The 17,783-nt window shown below is 40.2% G+C and overlaps 1 protein-coding gene across 3 annotated transcripts in view; it reads right to left on the reverse strand.

Annotated features, from left to right (window-relative positions):
• Nucleotides 1-17,783, reverse strand: part of Rp2 (RP2 activator of ARL3 GTPase) — a 79,912-nt gene that overhangs the window by 36,958 nt on the left and 25,171 nt on the right. The window contains exon 1 of one of the 3 annotated variants that reach the window (XM_070040574.1): nt 5,530-5,804. The exons of 1 other annotated variant lie outside the window; for it this stretch is intronic. In XM_070040574.1, coding sequence (XP_069896675.1) covers nt 5,530-5,631 — 102 coding nt within the window. In that variant the 5' untranslated portion in view covers nt 5,632-5,804. Of the gene's footprint in view, nt 1-3,290; nt 3,498-5,529; nt 5,805-17,783 lie in introns of those variants that run through there. One more of the 3 variants, XM_070040576.1, reaches the window with a different exon arrangement.

Below are 17,783 nucleotides of genomic sequence, written 5' to 3' on the forward strand. Positions count from 1 at the left end.
TTGTTTCAAATACAAAAATAAAATCTATTACTTTTTCAATTATCCTTAAATAGTGGTACAAAGGAGTTTCAATTTAATATGTTCATTCATGTGTACAATGTACTTTGACCCATATCACCCTAAAAATCTATTCTGGAATTACTGAGCTGGGTTATGTTATGGATTAGTATTCTTACAAGATGCAGAAAAGATGTGAGATTCTCTCTCTCCTATCCTCTTTCCCTTGGAGCAACAGAACACTCATATAGAGAAAAGCTCATCAGAGAGCAGAGCAAACACCAGGAAGAGTCTTGTTCACTCAATTTTCTGGCACGATGAGCTTGGGATTTCCAGGCTCTAGAACTCTGAGAAAATACCTTCTGTTATTTGAGTTAGCTGGTCTGGAGTATTTTGTTATGGCAGTCTATGTTAGCTCTGACTGTAAAAGTCTTCTCTTTGTCTTCACCAGCACTTTCCTCTATGTATGTGTTCAATCTCTGGTGAGCCTTCTTATACAGACACTAATTCTATCAGATCAGAGCCCCATCTTATGACCTCATTTAATCTTAACTATTTCCTTAGAAGGCTTATCTCCAAATCCAACCATACAGGGGTTAAGATCTTCAACATATGAATCTGACATCCATTCCCTAACAGCTGCCAGTGCTGAAGTTACAAGTAATTTACTATTCTTCTTATTTTCTCTGGACATTCCCAGTTTTCCTAGATCATGGGGAGAAACTCCTCATACATCAAAATAGTCCAAGGTTAACAGTTTTGTAATATAAAATTATTTGAATTTTCAACCTAGTCTTCAAAAGAGAAACTCAGGATTTATGTTGCTCTACTTTCTCAACAATTCCTTAGAGTTCTTCAAAACAAAAATATAACAAGCAATCTAAAGCTTAGATCCATAATTTTGCAAAAGTTTCTCACTCTTAAAGTGTCTGTATTTAGTTTTTTTTTTTTTTTCGTAACTGTGATTTTATTGGTTGTGTCAAGGATCAGTACACAGACAGTTCTGTATTTAGTTTTTTTAAATATATATTTTATTGTAAATTTAGTGTGTGTGTGTGTGTGTGTGTGTGTGTGTGTGTGTGTGTGTGTGTGTGTGTGTGTGTGTGTGTGTAGTACAGGGCCTTGTTTTTGGTAGAGCAGCACTCTACTATTTGAGGCGTGCTTTCAGCCTTCAACCATGCCTTCAATCAGCTTTTTGCAGGTTACATTGGAGATGGACTTTTCCCTCTTTTCTGCTCAGGCTGGCCTCAAACTGTTATCTTCTAGATCTCAGGCTTTTGAGTAACTAGGATTACACAGGGGACTTCTTACAATTCTTAAAAAGTGATGGATATACTTTCAAAACAAAAAAAAAAAAATGTAGGGGCTGGAATTCATGTGGTGGTAACTTAATGTCTTAAAGTTACTAAACTAAGTTAAGCATTATGTTCCTAACAGAAGACAAAAGTAAATCTCTTATTCTTTGGCTGAGCAGCAATAAAAATTTTTTTTAATTAAAACTCATCTCCATAGTTTGACTTCCATGAAAATCTACGATAAAATCATGCAATTTATTCTTTGTAATAAAGAAGCTGCTAGTGCAGCTTCTGCCAAACTCTCTGGTGCCATTTGACCTTGGACCCTAGCCATTAGGCTGTAAGAAGGCCCAGCTACATGGACAGCATATAGCGCTTAGTCCAGATGAGCTCTAAGCTGCAAGCTAGCATCCACTTGCCAACCAGCTCTGTGGATAAGCCATCTTGAAGGTAAGGTCTTGAGTCTCCAAGTAAGCTGCCCAGAGTTGATGCCATACTGAGCAGTCACCCTTGCTTAACCTTACACAAATGTAGAGTTCTGAACAAAATAAATACTTGTCATTGTTTCACAGTTTTTTATTAGCTGACATTAGTTATACAGGGAGTATTTCATCATTACATTTCCACATATGCCATTATTTTACACTATTAAGTTTTGGGATGGTTTAATATTCAACAACAGATAACTAGACTATCTTACATACTTAAAAGAAGACTAATACAGCATCTAGCCTCCTTCTCAGTGCAGACACCTTTTTTTTTATTCTAATGGTTACTGTCTTAACCTATGGATATTCTAACAGAGATCATTTCTTCACAAAGTTACCCCTTCTGTTGATGAACAACTCTGGGATTTCTTTGTGCCAGAGCTTGAACTCAGGGCCTTGTGTTCTCGCTTGGCTTTTTCGATCATAGCTGGAGTTCTACTGCTTGAGCCACGCCTCCAGTCTGGCATTTTGCTGGTTAATTGGAGATGAAGTCTCAAAGACTTTTCTGTCCGGGCTGGCTTCAAATTTGATCCTCCAAATATCAGCCTCCTGAGTAGCTAGGATTATGGGTGTGAACCACTACACCCAGCTAATTCTGGGAACTATGACCTGCTTAAAGCTCTGTCCTTGAAGATGAACATGGCCGTCTAACCTCTTCTCTTCAGGACAGGCCTTTACCTTATTCAACAGTGAAGGATTCTTTAGCACTGCCCCACTTGATAGGCAAGGAACCTGAAATGCACAAATTTGTGGCTTTACCCAAAGTTAAACAATAGACAATTAAATGTCTAATACAAGATTTTTGTTAACTGTTATGCTTATAAAGTATAAGATAAAAATTCAAGTATGAGACATAGATACAATTATGTAGAAAATATAATTGTATCCTTCATACTTAGACCACAGCTTTTACACTCAAGCCATCATTTAGAGAACGAATCCTCATTTCTATTGTTGAGGAAGAATATTGGGATAAAGAACTTCATATTAACTTAAGTGTGTGTGTGTGTGTGTGTGTGCGCGCGTGTGTGTGTGTGTGTGTGCGTGTGTGTGTGTGTGTGCGTGTGTGTGTGTGTGTGTGTGTGTGTGTGTGTGTGTGTGTGTGTGTGTACCAGGACTTAATTCAGGCCCTTGTGCTACCCCTTGAGCCAATCCAACATTTTGCTGGTTAATTGGAAATGGAGTCTGCAGACTTTTCTGCCCAGCTGGATTTTAACCGTGGTCTTCAGATTTTGGCCTCCTAAGTAGCTAATTACAGGTGTTGAGTACTGGTGCCTAACAATTTCTTATTTTAACTTTAAAACTCCAGTAAGCTCTTAGAGGGCTGGAATATTTTCTATAATTTTGGATTTTCCTTGGTATTTGAATATATATGTGTTAAATAAAATTTTAACTAATGAATGCAGAATATAAATACCAAGGATAAGAGCATTTTTCCAAATGATTTAGTACAGTAACCTTTTTTCAGTACTGGGTTTTGCACTCAAGTACTCTACCACCTGAGCCATACCTGCATCAATGATTTCAACACCAATTCAATATCTAAATGCATTTCCCATCATGTCAGGATAGTAATTTATAGTAAGTTCTTTTCTTTTTGGAAGTCGTCAGCAACAGAAAATGAACTGTTTCCACTGTTGACAACAGTATATCAGTTGCCATGACAACACATGTCCCCAAACATTCTTTCTAATTGAGGCTTTTTCTCCTTCCTTCAGTCCCCTAAGGCTGACCCAATTACTCAACTGAGAAGCCAAAACCCAAGAGATGCCCTTTAATAAAGTTATTCTGTTTAACCCGTATCAGAAATATTTAAACACTACTTTTCCAAGTTGTAAGGAATTTCATTTTGTCTTTATATCTAAAGTTTTATAAGTTGAATGGTAACTGTCTGGTCTAGCTTTAAAACTGTGTATGTTGGACTATTTAGGTAGCTCAGTGTAAAGCACTTGCCTAGCACAGAGCACTGAGTTTGATCCTGAGCACCACACACACACAAAAAAACACTGTAACTGTTATTATACACACACTTAGAAACATGAGATTTTTTTAAATCTATTCAGTAACATCCGCTATGTCTCTACAACTTCAGTTCCTAGTAGCAATTTCAAAAATGCTCCCTCTTTATAGTAGAAAGGTTATTGTACACTCATCTGGGGGAGAAAATCTTGGTGTTGAAGTACTCTATTTTTTTCAATGTTTCCAGTTAGTCAATAAGAGAGAGAATAAATCACAGAACAACACATCCATTAATCTAAAAGACAGATTAACATGAACAATTCCAAACTACAAGACCATTTATTGTGAAACAATGAATGAATCAGAGGCTTTAAAAATCACTTTAGCTTTAGCCTGTGATTTTAAAAACAAAAACTAAAATAAAAATGAAAACAGAACTTTCTCTGTGGCAGACAATGCACGTTTAAAGAGCTTTGTCGGAAATCCTAAGGCTGAGTAAGTAAAATCTTTCAAAACTCATTCAATAACTTTGATAAGTACAATCTCATACAATACAACAGTAAACAGTCATTTCCTTTCTTACTAAAAAAAAAAAAAAACAGAAAACAAAAAACAAAAAAACAAGCTCTGAAGCTTGGCTAAGAGAGATTAAATATCTCACATGACCTAAGAAGGGGCTGAGAAGCAGAGACAGGCCTAAGAATTCAGCAGAAAGTTTCCAATTTGTTAAATCTGACACTTGTAGAAAATTGTTTACATAAATTAAGTGTGCTAGGGCTTGGAATTCAAGCAGGAAGGTTTACAGGATGAAAGTATTGATAACAAATACTATAAAGTTTTTTAGGTTCCAGATACCCTGCATTAAGCAAGAGTTCACTGTTCCTTTGCACTCGCTAGGAAATAAATCTCTCCTTTTGTTTGAAAGAGAAAAACAATAGATAAGTCTATCCAAAAAAAAGTAAACGGCAAGTAAAAAGTGCTTATTTTACTAACCAATTTTTACAAAGCCCAACTGAAGAACTATGTAGAAAGAGGAACCATTATGAAATGTATGACTAAGTGTGTTTTGTGCAAGACTATGGGCTGTTTTAAAAACGGCTACTTAGTTTCTGACTAAAAGTAAAAATAAGGGTGTTTTCATTCATAAAATGGAATAAAAGCATTGCTTGGTTTATGCCGGGTAATTCGACTTTATATATAGCCTTAACACACATTTTAGGACTTGATTCCTTATTCCTTTCGAGAAACTGGAGGAGGGATAGCAAAGGTGTACATTGAACAATCCACTTAGCAAGTGAGAAAATTGAGCATTGGAATCGACCACGAGGCACCAAAGAAATTTGCCAAGGAGGTAGACAAAAGAGAAAGAGTCACAGAAGAGAACTGGCGGAAAAGAAGAGAATCGTCCCGTGTGTGTAATTCGACCACCGGACCAAACTCCGCTGAGCGCTGCCTGTGTGAAAAGAAGGTGATTTGAGATCCAGCTCATTCTCTCGGCTCCCTCCCTCCCTTCCTCTTGCCCGGTCCTCGGACAGGAAGTCAGCCCAAGTGAGGGTGCAGAACCCAGGGAAACCCTCCAAGAGGATTCAACTACCTGGACAAGATCCCGTTCGTTACTGCAAAGTCCCCTAAAATTACCCACCCCCAAAGCCGTGTACCCCAACTTCAGCTACTTGCGTTGGAGAGAAAAGCAGTGTTAGTGGGCTTCTTCAGTGATCGCCGGTCCATAAGGGGCCTCACCGGGCAGCTAGAGAGGGCTGAAATTAGGACGGGAAGCTACAGGAGTTTACCTTCTCACGGTGGTCCCAGCTGTACTGCCTGGGCCGCTCATCCTCAGTCTCAGGCTGCGATTCTTTTCCAGCCTTCCGCCTCTTGGAGAAAAAGCAGCCCATGGTCCTGGCTTGCGGGTGCTGCTGATCGACGCACGCTATTAGACACTTCCAGAAGTGTGTAGTGAACCCTGGGCACCTCAAACCCACGGTTTTCCCGACAAAGCCCCGCTAAGCTTCCCAGCCGCCCGCAGCCTGGGTTTGCCTGCCAGGCCTAACACCCCTTCTTCTTTTCTCATCGGTCTCCCTGACAACCAATGATCGCTTAACGTCCAGACAGCCAATCAAAAGCCAGAGTGCTGCTCTGCGTAATCCACTAACAGAGGCCTACGTAGTCTTACACCAATCACGCTTAACTCTACGTCAGCTCTTAGAGGCAGGGCTGCTCAGCGGGAGTGAAAGCTTGGCTGACCCCGCCCCAGTTCTGTCATGTCTAGCTCTTAGCTCCGCCCCTCCTGGAACTAGGTGAGAAGTTGGACTTATCGTCTTGGCTCTTTGCCCCTGGCTCTGTTTCTAAACCATAGTCCTGGAAAGAATGTCTAGCTGAATATTCGACATGTTTTGTGATTTCTGTCATGAGGTTACAGAAATGCGTTTTGATACCAGATGGCCTTGAAGTCCTCCTCCCAGCTATCACCCCTCCAGTTTGCACTGTATCTCCTGGCTTGGGCACCCTTCCAAAACCTTCAGCTACAACGTGTCTCATCTACTTCTGTACTTTCTTAAAATTCTGACTATCGATCTAAACTTGCACAAATACTTGGCCAAATAATTAATTGGTACCGTCTCCGTATTAGTAATATGATTTTATACTTATTTTATGAGCATACATTAGTTATACAAGCCTGGTTCCAATATGACATTTCTGCATTGCATACATACACGTGTATCCGAATCAACTATACTTTTTTCTCACTCTCCCTTCTCCCTTCTCCCCTTCTTAAAACAATTCATTATTCTGTTTTCATACACGCAAACAAACTAAATCATATTCATCCTCATTCACCCCTTTGTTAACCTAACCCCTCCTGCAGTTATCTTCCAAACAGAGCCTGTTTTACTATCCTGCCTTTCATTTTAATGTGTATTAATTGCTCCGTGTATTAATTCACCATGGTATTTCATAAGTGCATATGTTACATTTTATTCAGAATAACTCTCTCTATTGCTTTCTTTTAGAACTGTGATTCCTCAGAACCAAAAAAACATATAGTAAACATATACTAAAAGGCAAGTAACTTTGAGTTTCCTATCCTGTCCCAAATCCATGCTGTGTGCTCAATAAAATGTTTGTCAGGTAAATGAATGAATAACATAAATTTTCCCTCTCCCTACCCCTCCCAGAGAGTGAAGGAGAGAACAGAGTTATAGCAAAGGGATTTTCAAAACTCAAGTTAGAGGTACAAGACACTATGTTGAAAACGAACTTTACCACCTCAGTGTAGGGGGGTTGGAGGGAGGAGTTGGGGAGGGGAGGTGGAGAGGGAAGGGATAGTAGGGGAAAAACAAAGGAAGGGGTAACAATGCTCTATAGGAAATGTACTCATTACATTACTCATGTAACTGTAACCCCTCTGTACAGTATCTTTACAATTAAAAAAAATGTATTAGCCAGGTGCTGGTGGCTCACGCCTGTAATCCTTGCTACTCAGGGGGCTGAGATCTTCAGATTGTGGTTCAAAGCTAGCCGGAGGAAGGAAAAGCTGTGAAACTCTTATCTCCAATAAACCATCAGAAAACCGGAAGTGGTGCTGTGGCTCAAGTGGTAGAGGGCTAGCCTTGAGCTGAAGAGCTGAGGGATAGCACCCAGGCCCAGAGTTAAGTCCCATGACTGGAAAAAAAAATATTTAAAAATCTCAATTTAGTTGTAGCCTAGTGGAAGATATACCATTTCCAAATCATATATGTTCAAAGCAAGTGGTATGGTATAAGGTTTGTCTGAGGATATTAAAAAAATTTACACCAAACATTAATGTTTATTCTACTGGAGCAAATGTTACAACACAAATGTATTCTTTATGCAATAGAAAAGGTAAATTGGTGTTTCTGCAGCACAGTATTTTGTTATTTTTGTATAATACAGAATGAAGAACAATTAAGCTTCATTTTTTTATGTTCTCACGCTTATTCCCATCTAGTGTGAATCCTAAATAATACTCTATTTTGAGCATTAAGAATGTTCCCCTTGGGCTGGGAAGATGGCTCAGTGGTAGAGCGCTTGCCTTGCATGCCTGAGGCTCTGGGTTCGATTCCTCAGCACCACATAAGCAAAATGAAAAAAGCCGGAAGTGGCGCTGTGGCTCAAGTGGTAGAATGCTAGCCTTGAGCTGAAGAGCTGAGGGACAGCACCCAGGCCCAGAGTTCAGGCCCCACGACCGGACCCCCCCCAAAAAAGAAGGAAAGAATGTTCCCCTATTTACTAAGGAGGCTGATATTTGAGGATCATGATTCAAAGGCAGCCCTGACAGGAATCTCCATGAGACTAACTGCCAGAAAACTGAGAAAGTGGTGACTCAAAGTGATAGAGCAATAGTCTTGAGCAAAAGAACTCAGGGACAGCACCCAGGCCCCAAGTTCAAGACCCATGACTGACAAAAATAAAGAATGTTCCCCTTTTCACTTCTGGTGCTCTGTTGCACAACCAGGAAGAAAAGTACAGTGTTTCAGGACTGGAAATTGCTGCAAATTGCAGTTCCAGATATTAGGCAATAAAATCTTTTCTTCTTTAGAATGAGATGAAATTTCTATAGGAGGATACGTTGGGATTTTATCTCCTTTAGACATTTTATACTTGTAGAATATTGAAATTTGATCACTATATACTGCAGCAGAGATTCAGAGAGAGCCAGAGAATATCTGTGGTCACAATGCAAGTGACTAAGCAGGACGAGGAGGAAAAAGACAGAGCTAAGCACTGGTGGCTCATGCCTGTAATTGTAACTACTCAGGAGGCTGAGATCTGAGAATCATGGCTTGAAGCCAGCTTGGGAAGGAAAGTCTGAGAGACTCTTATCTCCAATAAACTACTCAGAGAAAGCCAGAAGTAGTGCTGACTCAAGTGGTAGGGCATTATCCTTGAGCAAACTGAAGCTCAGGGACAGTGCCCAAGCCCTCAGTTCAAGCTCCAGGACTGTATATACACACACACACAGTGCAACTTCTTAAAGTTATTTATTCTTCTCTAATTCATCACAGATAAATATGTAACTTTGGTTTTCTGATTCCTATGGGAGTTCTTTCCCATAGTTGATAATGTTCTTCATCATGAGCAAAGAATACAATTTGTGGCCATCTTGAAAACTCCCATTTTTTTTGTAATAGGCATTAATGAAGAAATCAAGTCTGAAACAAACCTATACACAGCATTCATATTTTCAGGAATTATTTTTTTAATTAATAAGTTTTTTATTGTGAAAATACCATACAGAGGGGTTACAATTACACGAGCAAAGTAATGATTACATTTCTTATCAAGCATTGTTGCCTCCTCCTGTTTCCCCTTACCACCCCTGCCCTCCCATTCCCACCCCCTTAATTAAAGAGAAGGTCAAGTCCCCTTTATGTTAATTCCCATCTCAATATGTATCCAAAATTAAATGAGAAAGTAAAACTAAAATTTGAAAGGGTAGAAAGCCAATGAGCAGAGCTAGCCCTACTGTTTTCTCTCCCTCCCTCCTTCCCCTTCATATATTTTTCCTCTTTTGCCCCACCCCCTCATGAATTCTCATTACTTTTTCCAAACCAGCTCTGTGTTTTCTCATTCACAAAGCTGGCAGCTACTACACAACTTTAATTCTTCTTGGCTTTGAAGCCAAGTGCTTGCTACAGATCCTTTGTATGCTAATTAAGACTCTCAAGGGATATAGTGAAATAGATTGCTGGTTAATCAATAATTGTAGCAACTTCAAGCATAAGTTACAAAATCTGGTGAGGAACAGGCTCTGTAAAAAGGCCTTGCTTGCAGCATAATTCTGCAATGTCAGGCAGTGGTAGGCCTTCTGCTTGGATCCTTCTGCCTCCCCCTCCTAAATACCCTCTCCTGATACATACACTCTGTGATTTCTTTACCATAGAAGGCTACCCTTCGTGTCCAACTTAATGTCCATATCCATCTGGATTGAAAAGGTAGGTTGTGGGTTTGTGCCTGCCCACAAGCTCTCCAGATGGTTCTAGATCCCCTATATCTTGACCACATAGTCACTTCTCAAAAGACAGTCCCAAAGCAGTATATCTCTATAGTATCAATAAGTCAATAGACCCAGCAACATAGGCTGAAAATTTTCCCATGCTCATTTGGCCTGGCACATCTTTGCCTACTCTGCAATCAGCAAGGGATGAGTATTTTTTCAATTATCTATTGCTGCAAAATCACCAGAAACTTAAAATGGCCTAAAATGTATTCATGAATCTACATTTTGAGCACAACTTGGGTGTACCAATTCAACTGTGTTCCATACTACATCCAGAGCCTCAGCTGGGACCAGTCAAATAGCTGGGAGGGAGTGCTATTTGGGAGTCATTCTACATGAAATCTTCATGCTATCTTTCCAGTGTCGTAGACTCCATATGTTGTTCTCAGGGGTCCAAGACTGAATGTTTCAAAAGACAAGGCAGATCTATGAGGCCATTCATGGTGTTGGCTTCAGAAGCTATACATGGCTTTCTCTGCATTTCATTGGCCATTGGGGACCACCCTGACTTCATGTGAGACCAAATAAGAACAATAACTAATGTGAAGTACAGACCTCCAAGGCCATGTTAATATTAGTAACTTTCACATCAAAGTAGTTCAGTGGAAGCTATACCTAATGGATAGTTTCTGAACTACAAACTTTTTTCTATTAAAATTTCCATTTCTAAATATTTAATACTTTTCAGGAAAGGGATAAACTGATTAGCCAAAATAAAACTCACAGAGTCAATCAGAGTATGTTAGAAAATCTGATTTGATCCTTAGGATTTTACTAAAAAAGAGATTCCAATTACACTCATTAGGGATTCAGCTACTTTCATCTTTCCACGTGTGCCAAAAATAAGCACCCCATCTTACATCTCAAAGATCTCAACTCACATAATTGAGACTCATCAACATTATTTTAAATTATATAGAAATAATTTCAAAATAGTATTGTAAGCCGGGCACCAGTGACTCACATCTATAATCCTAGCTACTCAGGAGGCTGAGCTCTGAGGATTGTGGTTCACAGCCAGCCTGGGCACTGAAAGTTCATGAGACTTTTATCTCCAATTAGCCAGCAAAAAAAGCTAGTAGTGGAGCTGTAGCTCAAGTGATAAAATATACCAGTGAAAAAGCTAAGGGATGGAGCCCTTCCACATTGTCCTTACAATTAGCCAACTTTATCTTAACCTTCCAACCTCCAGATCTTCAGGGTAAGAAGCTTTGTATACAGTTATGAGAGGAGCCATGGGACCTTTGAGATTAGACTTTTGGGCTTAACAACTTTCCCAAGGGACACAGAATATTTTCACAGCAACTTTCAGCTTGATAGAAACAGGGCCGGCAGGAAGAAAACATAAATGTATCTAATAAGGATGGTGCCCATACTTTAACATCTTGCTTCAGTCTGCTTTTGTAACAAAGAAATGTTTCCACAGTATATCAGCATGTTGTGCTCCTTGTGCCACCTCCTTCAAGATAAGCCTATTTTTCTCAATGGACACCATTAGTGAGATGACACGGGCCTTTGTAAGGCTAACAAGATATGGTCATCTCAGTGTCAACTCATGTTCCTGTTCCTGGGTGGTATTATGATTCAAATCCATAGAAGGATCTGGCTGGGTGCCCGTGGCTCACGCTTGTAATCCTAGCTACTAAAGATTGCTGTGAACTGAGGAGCATGGTTCAAAGGCAACTCGGACAGAAAAATCCCTAAGACTCTTATCTCCAATTAATCACAGAAAAAACCAGAAGTGGTTCTGTGGCTCAAGTGGTAGAGTACTAGCCTTGAGCAAAAGAGCTCAAGAAAGCACCCAAGCCCAAAGTTCAAGCCCCAGTACTGGCAAAAAAGAAAAAAAAAAACATAGAAGGATCTGATACTTAATGTTCAAGATCTCCCTGGAAACAAAATAGTTACTATTGGTGTGAGGTTTATATTGGTTTTCTTGGATATAGTGAAGAAAGTGGCTTATTGGACACTTAATGAAACTCTTAAGTTGAAAAGCAATATCTATACCTAACCTTAACACTTCTCTGTAGAGCATGAGGGAATCACTCCACCATGATGGTCCAGAAATTTTGCTTGTCTTAAGTTTTGACAGAATGGACAACTATCCTTCCAGGACTTAGGAACATGGGAGTTGTGGGAGGAGCCACTACTAGAAAGCCATCTCCAACTCACCTCTCCATCTTTTCTGGAAGGTAATCATGAAACAGATACTTACAGCTTCTTGGATTTTGATGAGGTAGGTGGCTTTCTGCCTCACTTCATAGGGCACAGTTGCAGGCATTAAAGTCATGGTGCTATAGTCTGGAATGGGCAACCCAGCAACAGGGTATCCTAACCTATGTTGTCATCTGGCCCTTTTGTTTCAAGTTGCTCTGCTTAAGGTCATGGGAAATTGGCATGTTTGGCTATGCTTCTTTGGTTCTATTGGTAACCAACAAGGATCTGAACCTTGAAGGGTTTTTTATTCTTCTACCAATGCAATCTGTCAGGCTATGCCTGACCAGGAGCTTGATACATGTTTGAGCTGCTGTTCTGGCGCATACAAAGGCCAAAAATTTGAAGGAAGAAAGGGCATGGAAAGTTTTTCTGCAGCAAATCACAGTGTGTTCTCCAAAAGATCCCAAATCCAAAGCACTCCAAATCTACCACCACTCAGTTCTTTAATTGCTTTTGTTTGGGTGGCAATTTACTCAAATTAGCAGCAACTAAACAGGCCAAGGAAATGAATAAACAATTTACAGCCATGGAAATGAAAAGAGGTAGTAAATATTTTAAACTTGATAATCTCCCTATTAATGAAAAAATAAGGCACATTAACACCATTTAGCATCACAAGTTGGCAAAATTCTGGCAAGATATAGGGTGAAGCAAACAAGTTACTCTTGGGGGGAAAATAAACTGGTGATAAGTGTTGAGTGAGCCTAAAAAGTATCTATTCAGCCAGGTGCCAGTGGGGCATGCCTATAATCCTAGCTACTCAGGCGGCTGAGATCTGAGGATCACATTCAAAGCGAGCCCTGGCAGGAAAGTTCATGAGGCTCTTGTCTTTAATTAATTGCCCAAAAGCCAGAAGTGGAGCTGTGGCCCAAGTAGGAAAGTACTAGCCTTAAGCAACAAACCTCAGAGACAGTGGCTAGGCCCTGATTTCAAGCCCCAGGACAGGCACACACCCACATACACAACTGTCTATTCCTGGCAACTATCCCTGTTTTATCTTATTTTCTGGAATTCCACAGACGGGATTGTTTGACTTCATTAAAGATACTTCCACACCCATGTGCATTGCTGCACTATTCATTAAGTTAATGAGAACAGTCCCAGATGCCCTACATGGATCAAAGGAACATGAAATATAAAGATGCATGAGTGCGCACACACACACACACACACACACACACACACACACACACACACACACACACACACACACACACACACACGTGTGTGAGATGGAATTTTACCTATCAGGAAGACTAATATTGTGCCATTCACAGGGAAATGGAAAAGACCTAGAAAAAATTACATGAGGTGAAGTAAATCAAGTTCAGAGAGACAAAGGCCACATATTTTCTCTTATATGTGAAAGTTAGGTCTAAATTATAAACATATATACAAATATACAGGGTAATATGCAAATATATATGAATTGACCAAGGTATGATATACAGAGGAGGAGTCCAATAGTGTAACTCCTGTGAGCAACAAACACTGTTCAACAAAAGCTGGAACATATGCTATCAGGGAGGTGGTCCAGGAGGAGGGATAGACAAATGGAGAGAGGAAGGGTGGGAAAAACAGTAATAATCTTCAATGTGCATATATGAAAATAGAATCAGGCCACCTAAGGGGATGGGTGGGGCCAGGAGAGATAGGGGAGCTTTCTACTCAATATCACAAGGGATGCCATTGATCAAGATTCATTGTATTCCTAAATTGATATGTTGATTCAGAACCCGTTTGTACAACTACTTAAATATAATCATAAAAAAAGAATAAAGAGCTGGGCAACAGTGGTTCATGCCTGTAATCCTAGCTACTCAGGAGGCTTAGATCTGAGGATCATGGTTCAAAGCAAGAAAGTCCATGAGACTCTTCTCTCCAATAAACCACTCAGAAAACCGGAAGTGGCGCTGTGGCTCAAGTGGTAGAGTGCTTTCCTTGAGCTGAAGAGCTGAGGGACGGCGCCCAGGCTCAGAGTTCAAGCCCCACAACCGACAAAAAAAAAGAATAAAGGTTTATTCAAATAATGGTTCTGGAGGCTGAGAATGTCCAAGTTCAAGGAGACATATCTAGTGAGACCATTCTTGGGGGTGAGGCTTCACTGTGCCAAGAGGCAGAGCTAAACTCACTTTTATAACTGCTATCATTCAAATCTGATATCTCCTCCAAAGACCATGTACTCTTGACTTGATTGCCAGACTACAGTGCTACAAGAGGTGGTGTAACCTTTAGGGGCAGGCCTACTCATAAGAAGTAGACCATTGTGTGTGCAATCTTGAGAGCATATCAGAACTCCAGCTCCTTTGTTTTTCTTCTTTTTGCTTCCTGTCAAGACAGAGTATCTGCCTCTGTCATACACTCCCACCACAATGATACGCTCCTTCATCCTAATCGTCAATGCAATGGAGCTAGCCAGCCATAGACTGATTCGTCTTGAAACAATGAGTGAAAATAAATCTTCCTTCTTCTAAGTTGTTTCCATCATGTATTTTGTTATAACATTGAAAATCTGATTGACATGGGAAGTAGGTAGTAGAAATGGAGTCCTTGGATGTAAGTCTCATGGACTTTCTTGCCTAGGCTGGCTTTTAAACATGATCTTCTGATATCAGCCTCCTGAGTAGCTAGTATTACAGGTGTGAGCCAATGGCACCTGGCTCTGCATGTGCTTGCTTCATTGCCATAGAAGGCCTTCCTACTTTAGACCTCTGTCAGTTAGCTTTTCATTGCTTTACCAAATATCTGAGAGAAATCATGTGAAAAGTGCATAGATGGGCCTGGAGTTATAGTTCAGTGGCAGAGTGCTTGCCTAGCATTCATGAGTCTCTGGGTTAAGTGTCTACATGATACTGATTTTGCAGGGATACATAATACAAGACTTGGGAAGCTATGGAGGCTTCCACCTAGATTTTAAAGAAGGACTAAAAGGCCAAGGTTTATGGTTAGTTACTCGTTGTCACACAAATATCTCTATGTGTTTTTGTCATTGGCTTCAATGAATTGTCTTAGAAATTCTGGGACCAGTAAAAAGTTAGGAATGAGTAGGAACTGTAACTGGCAAAAAAGCAAGTTTCTTTTTGAATCTGAAGATGTCTTTCTGAAGAACACATTTGAATCACAAGCACGTATAGCCTTGGTTGTTGCCATAGACAACACTTTTTCCTATTCCAAAGACTTCTAAAGATTCCATCTCTGTAATTGCTTGGTTCCTGTTTTCACCACACATGAAATTTGTAAATTTCTCTTTGTGGTATTAGTTTGTAATTAGAGATGCATAGTAAACAATTAGACCAAATATCAGCATAGCTTGGCAATTATTCAGTTTTAAAGATTCATTGAGATTCAACTTTTCATAAGAAGTTGAAATGAAAGAGTTGAGTATCTACTGTGTGTGCTACGTGCTGTTCTAAACATTGGATATATAACAGTGAGCTATTGAAAATGTCTCTTGGTTTCATGCATCTTATCCCAGTGATATAAACACATGTGAATAATTGTGAGATGGTGACAAGTGCTGTGGCATGTTATCTGTAAATGCAGTCATGGCCATCATCAGTCAGTTCCTTCCTTCCTGCATATGTATGCTGTTCTTTCTATGAAGAACTGAAATCTAGTTCTCTTTCCTTCTATATAGACTAATCTTGTTACTTTCTTTAACCAATAAAGTGTTGCAAGGTCTGGTGGTGTGACTCAAGTGGTAAGGTGCTTTCTTATCAAGTGTAATGCCTTGAATTCAAATTTCAATATAAGAGGGGGGAGAAGAGATGAAGAGAAGAAGAAGAAGGGAAGGGGAGAAAAACAGGGAGAGACAGAAAGAGAGAGACAGAAAGTTGCAGAGTACTGCTATATCAACTCTGGACCCAACTTTTTTATTATGTCTGTCCTGGGGCTTGAATTTAGGGCCTCTGTCCCTGAGCTACTTTTTCCCAGGGCTAGCATTCAACTCAAACCACAGCTCCACATCTGACTTTTTGCTGGTTAATTGAGGATAAGAGTCTCATAAACTTTCCTGACCAGGCTGCAACTGTGATCCTTAGATCTCAGCCTCCTGAGTAGCTAAGATTACAGGCATGAGTCACTGGCACCTGGCTTGGACCAAACTTTTTTAAAAGCCTGAAAATTCCCATTTTATCTAAGAGAGAAGCTGCCCTCGAGCCAGCCACATCATGGAGTCCATTATGGAGGAAAACTGAGTTACCTGGCCCATAGCTGGAAGTGAGGCACTAAATGTGTGTGGCTCATCCCAGCTCTCAAATCCTCCACAGCTGCCTAAACTTCTAGCCCACACAATTTTGGATAAATAAAATGATTTTTTAAACCACTATGTTTTGTGGTGATTTGTTCCACAACAATAGAAATTCTCAGGAGAAAACTCAAGGCAAAGAGACAGACAGAAGAATACGAGTAAGGATGGTCAAGAATGGTCTTTCTGATGAGTTTAGGCAGAGATATGAGGTCAGTAAAGGATCAGACCACATGTAGAGGAAACAGCATTTGGAATGCTGACACTTAAAGGCAGGAAATGTTATCTTGTTCAAAGAACAACACCAAGATCAGTGTGGGTAAAGGATAGTGGACAAGAAAGAGATCAGTAGGGAATCTAGGCAAAAGATTGGTAGAGCCAGATCAAGTTGGGGCATGATAAGACTTTTGGAGCTGTACTCCAGAACTTTGGTTTGTTTTTTTTTTTTTTTCTGTGACAGTACTGTGGCTTGAACTCAGGGCCTTGGCACTGATTCTTAATTTTTCACTTAAGGCCAGCACTGTATCACTTGAACCATAGCTCACACATGTAATCCTAGCTATTCAGAAGATGGAGATCTAGGGATCTCAGTTTGAAGATAGCCTGGGCAGGAAAATTCATGAGACTCTTTTCTCCAATTTACCAGCAAAAGCTAAGTGGTAGAGTACTAGTCTTGAGCAAGAATGCTAAAGGACACTAGACTCTGAGTTCAATCTTCAACACTGAAAGTAACAAAAGGCAGTCCCCTCAAATTCAATTTGTCTAATACTCTTAAATGACAATTTTTTAGTGCTGAGATTAGTGGTTGCCAGGGGCTGTATAGGATATGATTTCTGTTATTGTTTGGATATAAAGTATCCTCCCATAAGGATCATGTATTAAAAGCTTAGTTACCAGTGCAAGCAATAATCAAAAGTGGGACTTCAAGGAAGTGAGTGGATCATGAGAGCTACTTATCCATGCACTGATGGATTCAGAATCTGTATGGACTGTTGGAAGCTGGTGGCACTGTAGAAGTTTGGGGCCGTGTTGGAGGAATTGGGTCACTGGGGGAGTATTCTTGAAGGTTATACCTATATCTCTAGTCCCCTGCTAGAGGGGGGTCTCCGCTTCCTGGCTCCCATGAGGGGATAAGCCTCTGCCACATATCTCCTTTTCTCACTATGATGATATGTCTCTTCAGATCCAAAGCAGTGGACCCAACCAGTCTCATATTGAAACTTCTGAAACTTTTTCTTTTTCCCTTCTCAATGCTAGACACTTAACCCAGAGACTCATGAATGCTAGGCAAGCACTCTGCCACTGAACTATAACTCCAGGCCCATCTATGCACTTTTCACATGATTTCTCTCAGATATTTGGTAAAGCAATGAAAAGCTAACTGACACAGGTCTAATGTAGGAAGGCCTTCTGTGGCAATGAAGCAATTCTGTGTGTTGATTGTGGTGATGGGTACTTGAGCCTATACTATACACTCTCCTCTCAGAACAAGCACATGCAGAGCCAGGTGCCATTGGCTCACACCTGTAATCCTAGCTACTCAGGAGGCTGATATCAGAAGATCA

Source organism: Dipodomys merriami, unplaced genomic scaffold, assembly GCF_024711535.1.
Source record: "Dipodomys merriami isolate MVZ:Mamm:240054 unplaced genomic scaffold, mDipMer1.0.p SCAF_3, whole genome shotgun sequence".
In the NCBI taxonomy this organism is placed as follows: domain Eukaryota; kingdom Metazoa; phylum Chordata; class Mammalia; order Rodentia; family Heteromyidae; genus Dipodomys; species Dipodomys merriami.